General features: G+C 33.4%; 3 protein-coding genes across 3 annotated transcripts; all 3 read left to right on the forward strand.

The window, feature by feature from the left end:
• The first annotated feature begins 671 nt into the window (after positions 1-671).
• On the forward strand, positions 672-6,096 carry LOC130803120 (amino acid transporter AVT6C-like). The gene is made up of 5 exons (XM_057667302.1): positions 672-1,551; positions 3,347-3,499; positions 3,628-3,831; positions 4,360-4,828; positions 5,584-6,096. The coding sequence occupies exons 1-5, from the start codon at positions 1,167-1,169 to the stop codon at positions 5,708-5,710; spliced, it is 1,338 nt and encodes a 445-aa protein (XP_057523285.1). The 5' UTR covers positions 672-1,166; the 3' UTR covers positions 5,711-6,096.
• A 2,144-nt stretch (positions 6,097-8,240) lies between these two features.
• LOC130803121 (nucleolar GTP-binding protein 1-like) lies at positions 8,241-11,870 on the forward strand. The gene is made up of 2 exons (XM_057667303.1): positions 8,241-8,421; positions 9,695-11,870. Exon 2 carries the CDS (start codon positions 9,717-9,719, stop codon positions 11,730-11,732), a length of 2,016 nt encoding a protein of 671 aa, XP_057523286.1. The 5' UTR covers positions 8,241-8,421; positions 9,695-9,716; the 3' UTR covers positions 11,733-11,870.
• A 2,959-nt stretch (positions 11,871-14,829) lies between these two features.
• LOC130803124 (40S ribosomal protein S21-like) lies at positions 14,830-16,558 on the forward strand. Its single transcript, XM_057667310.1, has 4 exons — positions 14,830-14,980; positions 15,651-15,741; positions 15,845-15,977; positions 16,226-16,558. Exons 2-4 carry the CDS (start codon positions 15,692-15,694, stop codon positions 16,286-16,288), a joined length of 246 nt encoding a protein of 81 aa, XP_057523293.1. The 5' UTR covers positions 14,830-14,980; positions 15,651-15,691; the 3' UTR covers positions 16,289-16,558.
• The last annotated feature ends 213 nt before the right edge of the window (positions 16,559-16,771 follow it).

Below are 16,771 nucleotides of genomic sequence, written 5' to 3' on the forward strand. Positions count from 1 at the left end.
CACTTTTTCATTCAATTATATGTAACAAATTCTAAGTTAGTACGAAATTGCTAAAATAAATTACATAAATATTTTGCCTAATTTAGCTCCAATTTTGAAAAAATAAAAATCTAAATTAGGTAAACAACTTATATCCACTAAAATTTTTAATTAGGTAAATCTATCATGTAAAAAACTTAGAATTTGAATTTTATATAGAAAAAAAATGTAAAAAGAAATAAGGAAAAAAACACAATTTTTAAATAAACAAAACCAGGTATCTGGTATCCGACCCGGTTAACCGGGTCACACTTTTAAGTACCCGGAAAAGCGGGTACCCGGATTTCTGGATCCGGGTCGACTCGGTACCCGTTTTGAACATTCCTATCTAATATGCATAATAAAAATTATTAAAATTTGAGATTAATCTTTGCATCGAGATAAATCAAATAAGATTCCACTTGACTAATATATTTTAATTTATAAATTAAAAATAATTAATAAATAATGCAAATATTACTAATATTACAAGTAATTTAAAAGTGAGAAAGCATTATATAAAGTATAAATTGTAGTCAAGTTTTCCAATGATTCAAAGTTGTAATTCTATTACTTATTTTGATAATTAGAAAAATCAAAAAGATACGACGCTTACTAAAGACGGCATTCAAGAAAGGATTACTACTCTACTAGTCTACTCCTATAAACAATAGTGACGTACTATGTGAACCTGGTAGGTTCCTCCTCTGTGCTGGCAATTGGCATAAACCTTTATACATTTATCCATTTCATAAGATCTAGATTTCATAAAATATAGATTAATTGCCATTTTATTCATTTCCTTTATTTTATTTAATAATAATAATCCATCTACCTTACACTTTTAAGATCACCAAAACCTTTTCAATTTCCAACAAACAAAAACCCATTAAATAGAAAAAGATTTTAATCTTTATTTCATCAAAAACCCATTAAATAGAACAAGATTTAATCTTTATTTTCTTCAAAAACCCATCAAATAGAACAAGAGTTAATCTTTATTTCATCAAAAACCCATTAAGTAGAACAATATTTGATCTTTATTACATCAAAAACCCATTAAAACAATATTTAATCTTTATTCCATCAAAAACCCATTAAATAGAACAAGATTTAATCTTTATTTCATCAAAAAAAAAATACCCAAAATGGAAAAAGAAGAGAGGGATACAGAATTAGGGATTCCATTATTACAAGAAATTCAATCACCAATTGATATAAATGGGGAAAAAGGAGCAAGTTTAGCAAGTGCTGTATTCAATATATCAACAACCATGATTGGAGCTGGAATTATGTCAATTCCTGCAACATTTAAGGTTTTGGGTGTTTTCCCTTCTTTGTCTGTTGTTCTAATTGTTGCTTTGATGGGAGATATTACTGGAGAGTTTATGTTAAGGTATACTCATTCTGGAAAATCAACTTCATATGCTGGTTTAATGGGTGAATCTTTTGGAAGAATTGGTGCTCTTGCTTTGCAAATTTGTGTTATTATTACAAGTTTTGGGTGTCTTATTATTTATCTCATAATTATTGGTAAGTTTGTTTTATTCAAGTTTTCTAATTTTGGAAATTTTGGGTTGCTTTATTTGGATTTTGTAAATTATTGGTATTAACTATTGGTTTGTTATTAATTGCTTGCAATCCATAAGCATTCATTTGTCCCAATGTCACCATTAGGTGGCTCCCTCTTAGGATAGACGTTCTCAGCGTGAGATAGCTTTCCACATATTAGGTGAATAGCCAACCTAACATAATTATTAGCTTATAAACTATTTATTTTGAGATTATCTCATTAAGAGACGGGCTTTTACAAGATTAGCCCAATGGGTTTGGGAGAGTCAAATAAACATACATGGGATGAATAGCCAACTGAACATAATTATTAGCGTATGGGCCTGTATTTTGGTTCATCTCACCGAGAGATGTTCTTTCACTAGATTAGCTCCTTATGATGAGGGTTGGGAGAGTCGAATAAACATACATTGGATGAATAGCCAACCTAATATTTCATTACCCAAGACATGGGGACGTAGGAGGGTGGGATAAACATAAAGTTTATTAATTTTGGGATACTTATCTGTTTCGTGGTTTGCTGAACTATGGGTTTTTAGTAATCATTTCTTTTGTGTATTTGGTGCATGATTCAAGAACAAGGGATGCATCGTATAGCCGTGTTGGAAAGGTTTTAGAAACAATAGCCATGTTGTAGAGGTTTTAGAAACAGTCCTAACGGATATTTCCCGTGTTGAATAGGGGCAATAAATTGTGTTTTAGGCCGTTTTACGGGATATGTCATGTTATTGGCCAATACATGTGGTTGTGATAACTTTATCATTCTTGTGACTAAATCACCGTTCCATTAGCACGATTGCGCATTTTCACTATGAGTTGGTGTTTGAATTACATAGAAGCTTGTGTGTTTTAGCAAAAATTGAATTAGATAAATCAATTTAGGGGTGGTAGTTAAAATATGAAGTTGCTTTAGAAAATTCCTAGAAAAATGAAGAAGAATAATCTTGGTGACTTTCACATGTTTTCTTGGAGTGTTCTTTACTTTTTGTTTATTTGGAACTTTCCCATGTTAGGAATGTCGTAGTTTATAATACTCTCAAGTGATATTTGATTCTTACAAGTAAAAAAAAAGCAGAAACTCTTTAACAATTAGTGATTTGCATTACGTAAAGTCGTAAACAATCAGCATCTGTTTCAAAGTCTTAATCTCAAAAGATTAAGGTTGGCTATATGAGATCAGTCCTAGTTGCCGTCCATATGAATCGTTGATTGTTTATGTATCTTGTTATTGCTTTGTTAATCAACTAACCTTTGCTCTATCAGCTGAAATAAACTCAAACTATTGTTTATTTTTAAATAAACCATCTATTCGGTATAATTGCTGAAAATAAACTCAACCATTGTTTATTCCTAACTCTTGACTTACAAAAAAGTTTTGAAGATTCTTATAAACAATAACTCGGTTTATTTTTAGCAAATATACCTAATAGGGGAGTTTATTTGAAAATAAATAATAGATGCTTTTATTTTCAGCGGATTAAACAAAAGTTGGTTTATTATTAACAATTTACCCGAGATTATATTGAGGATACAACTCCCAAGCATAGGGTTTCTTTGAGTGGATTATAATTGGGGATTGATCTAAGAACTCTAGTGTGGATTCGTATTAATCATGTTAACCTTTCCTAAACATTTGGTTTAGGACCCCTTGTAAAACCCTTCCAATGAATGGACTATTAAGTAATAATAGCGAAGTACGTTACACTGCCCGTTATACATGTGACATATTCCTTAATTATTTTGTTTTGGTTTTCAGGGGACGTACTTGCAGGAACCCAGTCCGGGAGCACCATACACACAGGAATACTACAGGAATGGTTTGGATTTTATTGGTGGACGTCACGCTCGTTTGCGATTCTCTTTGTTGTGCTTATTGTCATCCTTCCATTGGTGTTATTTCGTCGTGTAGGTCAGTTCTTGAAATTTTCTGCATCATCAATAAGATTAACATTGTCGTTTCCATGTGGGTTAGAGCTATGTCGGGATTCAAGCTGTATTAATTTAATTTCTTACCTTGTCCATGTTTTCCTAATTTAGATTCACTTCGGTACACTTCGTTACTAGCCATACTTCTCGCGGTGGTGTTTATCGTCATATCCTCGTTCATGGCAATAGAAGCATTATTGGAAGGGAAAACACAAAACTTGAGGCTAATGCCAGATTTTTCGGATAAAGGAGCCATCTTTAGTCTGTTTACGACACTCCCGGTTTTTATGACTGCGTTTGGATACCAAATCAATGGTAAGGGTGCTTAATGATGTTTTAGGTTGTTTCTGTTCGTAATCTAGTTTTTTTGAAGTAAAAGGTGGGTAGGATTTTATTAAGGAATCATGTTTGATAAAACAATATCAATAATCCAACTCGGACCACCATCTAACCGCACCCTATCACAAATGCTAGAAAAAGCCCACTTAAGGCCGCCTTGAGATTTGAATACAAATTGTTGTGAGAGGCGCATCAGATATATGGGCTAATAGCCCAATTAATACAAATTAAAGAAAATAAGAATGTGGGCTTCTTGTTTTGAGGTCGTCTCTGAGAGACGGTCTCTCACCAGAATAGTTGAGATTTGAAAAGCCCGGGGTGAAACATTAATTATGAGCCCCTAATTACTAAATATACTATTGTAGGCCTTAACTATTAAGTATTAAAGCGTCATTTTCTAATTTTTTTGATGGCCCAGGGCACAGGCTCCTCTCCCCCCTTATCGGCCCCAGTTTGCGTGGTTGTTTTCAGCGTTTTATAGATCGATTTTACTTGTTTTTGCAGTTCATCCGGTCAGAGCAGAGCTTGGGGAACCTTCAGACATGAGATTGGCTATCAGGATATCACTCTTGATATGTGCTCTCTTTTATTTTTCTATCGGCTTCTTCGGTTACCTACTATTTGGGGATTCTATCAATGCGGATATGTTGGTGAACTTCGATCAGATCGGTCATGGTACCGTGATATCTTTAGTAATCAATGCCATTGTTCGTTTAAGCTACGCAATTCACCTCATGCTAGTGTTTCCTATAATAAATTACTGCCTGAGATTCAATATAGACGAGCTCTTTTTCCCCGACAAGCCAGACTTGGCGAAAGACAAGACACGATTCCTAGGCCTCACAGTTATACTACTGATCCTCGTCTATGTAGTCGCGATTGCGATACCAAGCATATGGTATTGCTTTCAAATTCTGGGTTCGACAACGGTTCTTTGCCTTATACTCATATTTCCATCCAGTATTGTTTTGAGGTACATTTTGCTGAACTCTAATTTTCCTGAAATTTTGATGCTTGTTACACCTTTCGTCTTCGAATAATAGGCTATGTTTTCGGCTATCAAGGAATTGACTAAATCAAATACTATAACTAGGCTATCACTATTCATTTAGGAGCTGTTTGGCAAATGAAAAAGAACTTTTAGTTGAGACTTGAGATGAGACTTTGGGGCAAAAACTGTTTATTTATTTCTTATATTAGAGTTAAAGTTGAGATCTTTGGAAAATGTCTAATAACAAATTAGACTGACCGACTTGACCAACTGATTTTATTAACTGATTTGACCTGCTAATGTTGAACACACTAATTTTTGAACACACTGATGGGAGCAATTTGTTGTAAGTTAGCTGATGCACAACAATAAAAATTTTCAACCAATTAATTTAAAAAATACTAGTATTTGTACCTAAATAAGCTAGAATTGTCCAAAAAGCTGTTTTACCGAACACATCCCAAAGTCTAACCTGCCCCCCTAAGGACATTCTTTTGGGGGACTTCGATCAAATTTAAGTCTCTTCCCTATTCCCCTTGTAAAGAAAAAGGACTTGAGACTTTCTTTTTCAAAATTCCCATCCCTTCCTTTGAATCTCTACATCCAAACACCCCCTTAAGGATAATATGGAACGATTTAGCATTTAACTTGCTAAATATATAAAGTGGTTTATAATCGGGATAGAGGATTATGTATTCACATACATAGTTTCTTTTTTAATTCTCCGTTTTTCACAGGGATGTTCATGGGATATCTTCGGTATGGGACAAGGCGGTCGCAGGAATCCTTATACTAATCGCGTTGTCTATGAGCGTAATTGCTTTATGGACCAACTTGTCCACTCCTGCAGGAAGTGAAGCTTAGCCGAATTCGTCTCGATTAATACACTTAAGTTGAAGCCGAAGTTTATCAATCTGGTGATCGATAACAATGTGCTCGCCTTTTTTACACGAATCCTCTTGTATATTCATGTATTCTGTTGTATATTCTATCTGTTAGGTTGTAAATATCCTTTCCTGGACTGCAATCTCCATGCCAATGAAACGAGCTAATTCTTGTTAGAACGATGCTCTCAGTTCGAATGATTGATTTCTTGTACGTTTTAGCGTAATTCTAGACGGTTCTTTATAGATTGTCAAAAATGTTGAATCTAAAGAACAATGCATCAAAGTATAAGCAAAGATGTACTTGTAGAAGCTCTAATTTTAATGTTAGTCTTTCTCAACACTGCCATACTAGAATGCTTGAAATTTCAAAGTCTTTGGTTTATGCTGTCATTTTTTTTGGTGCTGAATTTGATCTTACTCCGCATGGGCGGAATAAAAACTGATAAATTTTTTAAAATTCTGTGTAATTTTAAATATTATGATTTTTTCTATTAACTTTGTATTATACTTGACACATACTACATAATTTAATATTGAGGCCTCTAATTTTCAAGGGCTTAATGCGGTAGAACATGTTAAACATGCTCAGTAGGACCGTTTTTGGGGTAATTTTGTGGTGCAACGGCCCACGGGCCAGCTTATGAAGTGACTCAAATTGAGTTGATCTTTATTATTAAAAAATCAGTTCTTTAATTATATTTTGTACCTATCATTATATGATTTTAAATTCGTATATTTATTGACATTGATGAGATGAAAAAAGAAAAATTATACAATACCTACTTGAAGGAAAAAAAGCCGAAACTTTACATATACAAGGATCTTTTTTTAGTTTTCTCTTAAAGCCTAAAATTTATCACAAATCGGGACGGATAAAAAATGTAAATGATGCTGAATATCTTTTAAAAAGTTGTGAAAAAGATGTTGAATATCTTAAGAAAAAAACATTCTTGTCCATTCAACTTTTTTGTTCGTGTAGTTATCAGAATCAATTAATGTGTCACTAATCTTATCCCACAATTGTGATGGGTACTGATTTTGCTCCACTAAGGTGTGGTGGGTTCATGCCTTGATGATATATTGATAGATGTGAAAGAAGGCTCATTAAAGAAGTAATGTAATGAACGTTCAAGATTTTGTTTTTTAGTTTTTGTCACAAAATAGTGTTAATACTTAATACTAATGAAAATAAAATAATATTGTCTATGTGGCTATGTGCTTTGTTGTGGGGTGATCCCTACTTCTATACAAAATGCTAGTATTAAGGTATACTCTCCCAAACTTATTTTAGGTGAAGTTCCAAGTTAAATTACTAATAAGTTTATTTGAAGATATAACAATACTTATATTATCTCATTTAAGACTCTTCTATTGTGAAATAGTTTTAATTTAATCTAGATAGTCTAACTATATTAATTAAAATATTACTTTTATAGTTAAAACATTCATTTTAGTTGCTTAATATTTAACAAGTCATTTTAAATAGTAAATCACTTAATTTATAAGCAAATTTTGTATGAGATGAGCCCCAAAAACAAAAAAATGAGTATTTAATTATTCAAAGAGGATATAACTGCTTTTGTGAGAGACCTTCTCTCAAAGAGACACCCTCAAAACAAAGAGTTCATATTCTCATAATTTGTATTAGTTGGCTATCTAACTCATATATGAAGCACATATCACAATGAAACTCAACTATTGTTTACTTTTGAATAAATCCACATATTTGGTATAATTATTGAAAATAAACTCAACTATTGTTTATTCATAATTCTTGATTTACAAGAAGCATTGAAGATTGTTATAGATAAATGGTTTAATTTTTAGCAAATATATCTAATAGGTGGGTTTATTTAAAAATAAATAATATGTGAATTTATTTTCAACGGATCAAGCAAAGGTTGGTTTATTATTAATAATTTACATATTAGTTGGACTTGGGCTATTAAACTCAAGTGTGAAGGGCGTCTGAGACTTCTCATACAATAATTTGTAAAGTGACTATTTAAAATACAATCAGTCTCTCGAGAGACCATCCATTAAAGCTTAATGCCTACTCTTACTCTACATTTTTCTATATTGACCGACCTAATCAGAGATGGTCTCTCACAAAAATTTGTGTTTAAAATATTAGCTATTTTTATGATATATGAGAGACCGTCTCTCGATGAGACAATCATATAACAAAGGGGCCCATAGTTAGAATATTTAATCATGAATAAAACATGTCTTACAATGAGATCTTTAGTTGGGCTTTTAACCCATATATATAACGCATCACATATAAAAGACCGTCTCATACAACAATTTGTAAAAGCTGAAAAAATTCACAAATTTTTGTATGAGACGATCTCACCGTGAGAGGTGCTCCATACTTGGATTAAATAGTCTAATAATAAAAACTTTTAATATAATGAGTGTTTTGTATAAACTCGTCTCACGGTGAGATGATCTTATACAAGGGTGCGGAAAAAATTTGATGGATTCAATTGCCAAGGGTGCTCGGCCTCAAACATAAGTTCTAGCCATTAGAATGGAAACGCAAGCCCAAAACTATAAAATTAGCCTATTTAGAAACCCGGTTGTTAAACCTCTTTGGTTTCTACCCCTTTTGAAATTAGGGTTCAGCATTTCTCAAGACACTTGCTAAACCTCTTAGCTCCGTTCTCGACTATCCTTCCTGTCCAGGTTTGTCTCTCATCCTTGATCCTTCCTGTATTTGTTTACATCTCGATTCCTTATTGATCTTATCATCAATTTCGTGGTTTTTTAGATGTCGTTGATGTATGCGATTTTATGGCTGGGCGATTCTTTTGTGTTTTTGGAGTGCAGTTTTGTTTTAAGTTATTGAAATTGTTGCTGTATTGTGTGATGTTTGGGCGGAAATTTAATTAAGTTATTGAAATTGTTGAGAACTGATTGAACAACTTAGAACTTTATGTATTAGATTTAATATTCCTCCCTTCCCGCAGTGAGGTCCTGTTTGTTTTTGAAATTATGTTTTTGTAGTGCAATTTGATTAGGTTTATGGAGTGAAAAAGTGTCTTAAAGTTATTGGAATTGTTGCTGTAATGGTGAAAATTAAAAATGATGAACATGGTTGGTTTTTAAGGGGTTTTTGGGCGGAAATTTAATCAGGCTATTGAAATTGTTGAGAACTTTGTGTTTTAGATAATAATAATCCCTCCCTTCCCGTACTGGTCAATCATCCTTATTCATACTTTATTTTTAATCTTTAACTTAAAACATAGTAGCTGAGATCATGTTCGATTCTAGTCAATGTAAATTTTTATTGATATCTACTTTTCACCATTTTGAATCATGCATAGAGACATTAAGAGTTGAATTAGGTGGATTGTATAGAGCGCAAAAAGCAAATAGGACATTACTGTTCGAAGGGAGGAAGTATTTGATAACTGAATAAGCTGGTTTATTAATTTATATAGATTAATATGCAAGATTTTGAATTCGAGAGATAGTACAATTACTATATATATATATATATATATACATATATATATATATATATACATATATATATATACATATATATATATATATATATATATATATATATATATATATATATATATATATATATATATATATATATATATATATATATATATATATATATATATATATATATATATATATATATATATATATATATATATATATATATATATATATATATATATATATTGGCTAGTTTGGTATAATTTGATTCTTAAAAATTGTGGGTTTGTTGGAGGCTTTGGAGCCAACATGAAGACTCTTTTTTTTGTGTTCTTTATTTGAATATTTCAATTGATGCAATTCTAGCACTATGAATTGGTTGGTGAATGGTTTTTTACGTTTTTTTTATTTACTTTGGAAGTTTCTGTTCATGGCTATTTTCCTATTTTCTAGAGACATTTTATTTGAAATGTAACATTGTTTTTTACATTTTACCCTTCAGGGTTGATCTTCAACTTGTAAAGATGGTGCAGTATAATTTAAAGAAAATTACTGTTGTTCCCAATGGGAAAGAAATGATAGACATTGTTCTATCTCGGACACAACGACAAACCCCAACAGTTGTCCATAAAGGTTATGCAATTTCTCGGCTTCGTCAGTTTTATATGAGAAAGGTGAAATACACACAGCAGAATTTTCATGAAAAGCTGTCTGCTATCATTGATGAGTTTCCAAGGCTTGATGATATTCATCCCTTTTATGGTGATCTCCTTCATGTTCTGTATAACAAGGATCACTACAAGCTTGCCCTTGGCCAAATTAATACTGCTAGAAATCTGATTTCGAAGATTTCTAAGGATTATGTTAAGTTGTTGAAGTACGGAGATTCACTTTACAGATGCAAGTGTCTTAAGGTTGCTGCTCTGGGTCGAATGTGTACTGTGGTAAAGAGAATCGGCCCTAGTTTGTCTTATCTTGAGCAGGTTAGGCAACACATGGCTAGGTTGCCTTCTATTGACCCGAATACAAGAACAATATTGATCTGTGGTTACCCCAATGTTGGGAAAAGTTCATTCATGAACAAGGTCACTAGAGCTGATGTAGATGTGCAGCCGTATGCATTTACAACAAAGTCTCTTTTTGTTGGTCATACAGATTACAAGTATCTGAGGTATCAAGTGATAGACACCCCTGGGATTCTGGACCGGCCATTTGAAGATCGGAATATCATTGAGATGTGTAGTATTACTGCTCTTGCGCATCTGCGTGCCGCAGTTCTCTTCTTCTTGGATATTTCTGGATCATGTGGGTATACAATTGCCCAACAAGCTGCTCTTTTTCATAGTATCAAGTCTCTTTTCATGAATAAGCCATTGATCATAGTCTGCAATAAGACTGATTTGCAGCCATTTGATAGTATTCCTGAAGAAGACAAGAAGTTGGTTATGGAAATGAAAGCTGAGGCTCTGAAAACAGTGGTAGGCCAGGGAGGGGAAGCAAGAGTACTTCTAACAATGAGTACTTTGACTGAGGAAGGCGTTGTTGCGGTGAAGAATGCAGCCTGTGATAGGTTGTTAGATCAAAGGGTGGAACTGAAGATGAAGTCTAAGAAGATTAATGATTGCTTAAACCGTTTTCATGTAGCAATGCCAAAACCTCGTGATCAGAAGGAAAGGCCTGTTTGTATTCCGCCTGGAGTTTTGGAAGCCAAGGCCAAGGAAGCACTGGAGAAGGCTGAGAAAGAAAAGAGGAAAACTGAAAGAGATCTTGAAGAAGAGAATGGTGGAGCAGGTGTATACTCGGCTAGTTTGAAAAAACATTACATCTTAGCCAATGATGAATGGAAAGAGGATATCATGCCAGAATTTCTTGATGGGCACAATGTTTATGACTTTGTCGATCCTGATATCTTGCATAGGCTTGAAGAGCTGGAGAGAGAAGAAGGGCTTCGTCTTGCTGACGAAGCCGAGGAAGAATTTGAGATGGATGGTGTCGAACTTACACCGGAAGAGAAAGAAGCATTGGCAGCAATCAGGAAAAAGAAAAGCTTGCTCATTCAAGAACACAGGTTAAAGAAGAGTACCGCAGGGAATAATCCTATTGTTCCTAGGAAATTTGACAAGGATAGGAAGTTTACAACTGAGAGAATGGGGAGGCAGTTGTCCAAATTGGGTCTAGATCCTTCTGCAGCAATAGAGAGGGCCCGCAGCAAATCAAGGGGTCGGAAGAGACAAAGATCACCTGATATGGGCGGAGATGAGGATACCATGGATATGGATATCGAGCAATCCAACAAGAAACAGCGTACTCTATCTCGATCAAGGTCTAGGTCAAAATCACGGCCACCCACTGAAGTTATCCCTGGAGAAGGATTAAAGGACTCTGTCCAGAAAGGCAAGGCTATCAAGCTGGCCAAGAAATCTCTTAACAAGAGGAACAAGAGTGCACGTCGGGGAGAAGCTGATAGAGTCATCCCTAATCTCAAACCTAAGCACTTGTTCTCTGGAAAGCGCTCCAATGGTAAAACAGATAGGCGTTGAGTCTTCTCAGTTGTCTCCTAATGTTATCCCAATTTTGTTTTTTATTTGGACTTTTGATTGCTGTGCTTTATTACTGTCATTTGTCTTGAACATGTACTACAATTATATAGCTTTTGCTGCCGAGTGTTGCTTCATATATTTATCAATTCTCCATCATTCTCGTTGGCTTTTGTTCCTGTCATTGTGAAGACAAGATCTTTCTCTGTTGTACTTGGCTGAAACACACATGGAAACCACGCCCGATTTCCAGGAATCAGTACAAGTGAACATAAAACTTGTTATTAAGGGATTCTGGAATCATTTGAGGATTGGAAGGCATACACAGTAGAGGATTTATTGCTGTAGTTGGCTTTAGGAGTATAGACCGAGTTTAACGAGCTTGGTATAATAGTTCTACAACCGGTAGATTTTAAGGCAATCGGTTTGTGCGGTAAGAACATAAGACCACGTCAAATTCTTAGTGAATTCCTAGCAAGCCTGCTCATGTTCGTAATCGTTATTCGTACATAATGTCTGAATCCGTCATTATGAAACACCATCTTGAATTTCAGTGGAAGTATATTGCCATTGCAAACACCATCTTGAATTTCAGTGGAAGTATATTGCCATTGCACAGCTTACACATAGTGATCAGATTTCATGTTTTATCAATTACCCTTTGTTAGTCTGCACATAAATAGTTTGACATATTTACACCGATAAAGGTGAGCAATGTAGATATATTTAATGATTTACACCTGCAAAAAACAATTTACCTACAATTCAATATCTTGTATCCACTCTTTACAATATGTGGAAAAAGATGACCAAATGTGAAAAAATATTTTATAGATACAATGCTTAATTTGTTAAGTCTCAAAATATGTACATTATCATCATATTCAGTGTATGTCAATCATACGTACTATAATTAGAGTTTGAAAAGAGATAAAAATTGGCAAATCATACCTATAAAAGAGGGTACGGTTAAAGAATCTATTAGTTTAAGAATAACTTTCAAAGGAAAGGAAAATAGAGCAAGACAAAATAAACATGATGAGACAATGCTAGATAAAAAATTAAGCTAAGAACATGGTCTAAGAACTATTCAATCAATCCTAGAGGCCAGAACAATAAATAAGGTAAGGATATAAGTCTAGTTTAGATAACTATCCAAGATTTAAGACTGAATTATGACATCTTCAACTAATTTTTTCCTTAATCAAGTTTTGCTCATGTCATTTTTAAATTGCTCATCCAATTTTACTTAGGCCGACCAATAATACTCTTTTCCATCAATTATGATGTTTTTCATCCTTATCACAGCCGTATTTAGTGGGCTTCTTTGCACGTGTTAGTGGGCTCTCTCTGAAAACCTAGTTATGAAATTTATCCATCGTGGTATGTCCACACATTCATTTTAACATTTGCACATCTACTACATATATCTTATGCGCATATCTTCTAAGCTAGCCAATACTCAGTCCCATACATTAAAGCAAATTGAACGACAATTCGGTAAAATTTATCTTTTAATCTAGTCGAGAAACTCTTATCACATAACACCTCAGTGGTTGCTCTCCATTTAAGTCTTACAATTAAATTGCATGCATTACACTTTCATCAATATCCATATTATTCTGAATATTTAATCCTAAATAAAGTTGATGATTTCGCAACAATATCTTCGCCAACGATCACTAAGGTTCTTCCACTTAATCTCCCCACCAAAATTTCAATATATATATTCACTTTTAGAGCGACTTATTTGCAACTTTTTAATCTAGAGCCGCCCTTCTATAAAGTCTAATTACCAAAGTCAAACCAACTAGCTATCACCAGATCCTTTAATTCATGTTCAACCTGATTTCAGCTCAAATAATAACAATAAAGTCTAAATACCATAGTCAAACCAACTAAGTGACAAGGTCTAAATACGAAAGATGCAATAATATAAACTTATATTTAAAAAAATATCTCGAATTAAATTTCAGAAAAAATTTTAATTTTCAAAATAAGCGTCTTCGTCTCCAAGAGAGTAAGGTCAGATTGGTCGATGTGACTAACAACGTACAAAAGAAAAAAAATTACCACAACTTTGTCCGCTAATACTAACTACTAACAACGAATAAAAAGAAGACAATGTTTATGTCATAACATTTGAATGGACAAAAAAAACAAATTGTTTGAACATTGTTTTTTTGTCCTTTCAAACTTTATGACATTAACCCTCTTATGTTCGCTGTTAGTAACAACGAAAAAAGTCGTGGTAAAAATGTGTTTCTTCTGTTGTTTGCTGTTTAGTAACAACAAACAAACTTAACCTTAGGTTGGACATGATGACGCTTTATTTTGAAAATTAAATTAAAATTTTTAAAAATTTTCTTAGAGTATGACACGGTCTTACCGTGAGAAATGCCTCGTACTTGGATTAAATAGCCTAATTTTTTAGCTTATGGGCTTATTTTGAATTCGTCTCACCGTGAGACGGTCGCATACAGGACGGGTTATTCTTTTCAGCTAGTCTCTTAAGAGACCGTCTCTTTGAGATACGTATCTCAAGCCCAGACCATTAAAGATTAATGCCTACTTAACATATTCTTAATGACTATTTACATTTTCCTTAATGCTTACATACTATATCTTTAATGTCTATTTTTCAATATCTTAAACACAAATTCTTGTGAGATACGGTCTCTTTGAGAGACCATCTCTGTTTAGGCCAGTCCATCATATATTTTTAAAATATTATAAGTTGACATTTAAAATATTGAAAGTAGACATTAAGGATACGTTAATTAAGTATTAGTGATAGTATAAGTAGGCATTAAAAATACGGTAAATAGACATTAATCTTTAATGGACTGGGCTTGAGATACGTCTCTCAAAGAGACGGTTAGAGATGGTATCTCAAAGAGACCGTCTCTTACAAGAATTTGTGTATTCTTTTTCATTCAAATTCCAAAGTTGAAATAGCTTATCTTGTATGAGATCGTCTCACGGTGAGACAACCTCTATATAAGAAACCCATAAACTAAAAATTTCTACTATTAGACTATTTAACTTAAATATAAGACATGTCTCAATTATGAGACTTTGTGAAGTCTAAATATTAGCCCATAAACTACTAGCCCAAGAAACTAGAAACCCAAACCCAAAACTTGCAAAAAAAAAAGTTAGCAACCCGTTTTTTATAAACCTGTCGTTTATTTCTTATTAGAAGTTAGGGTTCTCCACTTTAGCGCCGTCTCTGTATCCTTCCTTTTCAGGTTTGTCTCTCAATCATCGTATTCATTTTTTCATTTCGAATTATTGTTCAATCTTATTATCAGTATCATGATTGTTTTTAATATCGATAATATTACTCGCTTTATTTACTCTACATTAAGTTTTTATGTCTTGAAGTAACTGTCAAAAAATGATGTGTTTGGAGTTCAATTTTGTCAAAAGTTGTAGTCGTTGTTGTAATACTAAAGAAAATGAACACGATTTGTATTAATGCGATTTTTCGGCTGTAATTCAATTAGAGTTTTGAGATTGATGAAAATTGATAGTATAGCTTTAATCTTGCCGAATCAGGTTTATTATGTTATAAATTAATATTTTAGTTTGTAAATTCATACATGTACAGGACAATAGTGTGCAAGATTTCAATACCACAGATAGTAATTTACTAGTATTTAAAATTTGGTAGAGTGATATTTTGATTGTAATTGGTATCTAATTTGAAACTCTCAAATCAAGTTAATGGCTTGTTGAAGCAAACTGTGTGTATAACTGTAAATGATAATTTAGGATTATTTGGAGATTTGGAAGCTATACATTTGTGCTTGTGAAAGATTGATCGTTGGATTATGCTTGTAAAATAACAAATAGTCTTTCTGAACACTGTAGTCATTATATTTAGAGCATATGATTATTTTGTCTATTATTAAACAGGTATTTACATAGTTGTGTGATCACCTAAAAACTCAGCAAAGATGCAGAACGATGAGGGAGAGATTATAGATCTTTACGTTCCAAGGAAATGGTATGATTGAACTCATGTGCTAAGCTGCTTTTTTTTTTGTTTGGTTTGAATTGTTTCATAGTTTGTTTGGTTCAATGACATGGGTTCTTGTTTGTTGTTTCAGCTCGGCTACTAACAGGCTGATTACTGCTAAGGACCATGCATCGGTTCAAATCAACATTGGTCACTTGGATGATAGGGGTGTCTACACCGGCACTGCCACTACCTTTGCTCTTTCAGGCTTCATTCGTGCTCAGGTGGGGGTTCAGAATAATTATGTTTTATCTAGTTTTTCTTGTTTGTTTGATTTGTTTGCTATTAGCCGATCTTAATCTTTTGGGATTAAGGCTTTGACATTGCTGTGTGTTTTATTTATTTGCTATCAACGGTCAATACAGAATAACCTCTTTGTTAGTATAAGGGTAAGGTTATATACATTTGACCTCTTGAAATGTCGTCTAAGTAGTATGTTGCTTTTTGAATGATCCTTGGGTTGGGTTTGCAGGGTGATGCCGACAGTGCTCTAGATCGCCTCTGGCAGAAGAAAAAGGCCCAAATTGGTCAGTAAGGAGTTCAAAGATAGTGTTATATTTAAGATCATCAACCAGGATGTGGAAGATGATTTTCTAAGTTAAGAAGACAAGTCATTTTTGTGTTGATTTTGATAACGGCTTAGCCTCTCTTTTTCTTCTGAAGTTGAGATTTTCGTATTTTTTGGGTTGAGCTTAATTGTGGTCTGGTGGTTGAACAATATGATGGAATATCATCATTTATTCCTGATTATGTTGAAATGTCATCGATTTATTAAATTGAAACTGAAAATTCCATTTATCATGAACTTGTTAAATGTCAATTTAATTAAATTCTAAACTTCAAAAAAAAAAGCTGTCACCTTCTACACCATCATAGCAACCAACAAACCTCATGTGTACATTGTCTCCTACGCCACCTGACTTCTACATGGTCAAACAGACAGGGAAAAGTTCCTTTGTTCTATAACACCACTCTTGCAACCATGTTATGGGTTGTGCCTGAGCTTGCCTTATGAAGC

This window comes from Amaranthus tricolor, chromosome 16, assembly GCF_026212465.1.
Source record: "Amaranthus tricolor cultivar Red isolate AtriRed21 chromosome 16, ASM2621246v1, whole genome shotgun sequence".
Classification (NCBI taxonomy): Eukaryota; Viridiplantae; Streptophyta; class Magnoliopsida; order Caryophyllales; family Amaranthaceae; genus Amaranthus; species Amaranthus tricolor.

Bases quoted from the DNA above. Each gene is read 5' to 3' on its own strand.
- LOC130803120 (XM_057667302.1), top strand. From the start codon at position 1,167: ATGGAAAAAGAAGAGAGGGATACAGAATTAGGGATTCCATTATTACAA. The intron at 1,552-3,346 runs GTAAGTTTGTTT...TTTGGTTTTCAG, and splicing joins TATTTATCTCATAATTATTG to GGGACGTACTTGCAGGAACC. The intron at 3,500-3,627 runs GTCAGTTCTTGA...TTCCTAATTTAG, and splicing joins GGTGTTATTTCGTCGTGTAG to ATTCACTTCGGTACACTTCG.
- LOC130803121 (XM_057667303.1), top strand. From the start codon at position 9,717: ATGGTGCAGTATAATTTAAAGAAAATTACTGTTGTTCCCAATGGGAAA.
- LOC130803124 (XM_057667310.1), top strand. From the start codon at position 15,692: ATGCAGAACGATGAGGGAGAGATTATAGATCTTTACGTTCCAAGGAAA. The intron at 15,742-15,844 runs GTATGATTGAAC...TTGTTGTTTCAG, and splicing joins CTTTACGTTCCAAGGAAATG to CTCGGCTACTAACAGGCTGA. The intron at 15,978-16,225 runs GTGGGGGTTCAG...TTGGGTTTGCAG, and splicing joins CAGGCTTCATTCGTGCTCAG to GGTGATGCCGACAGTGCTCT.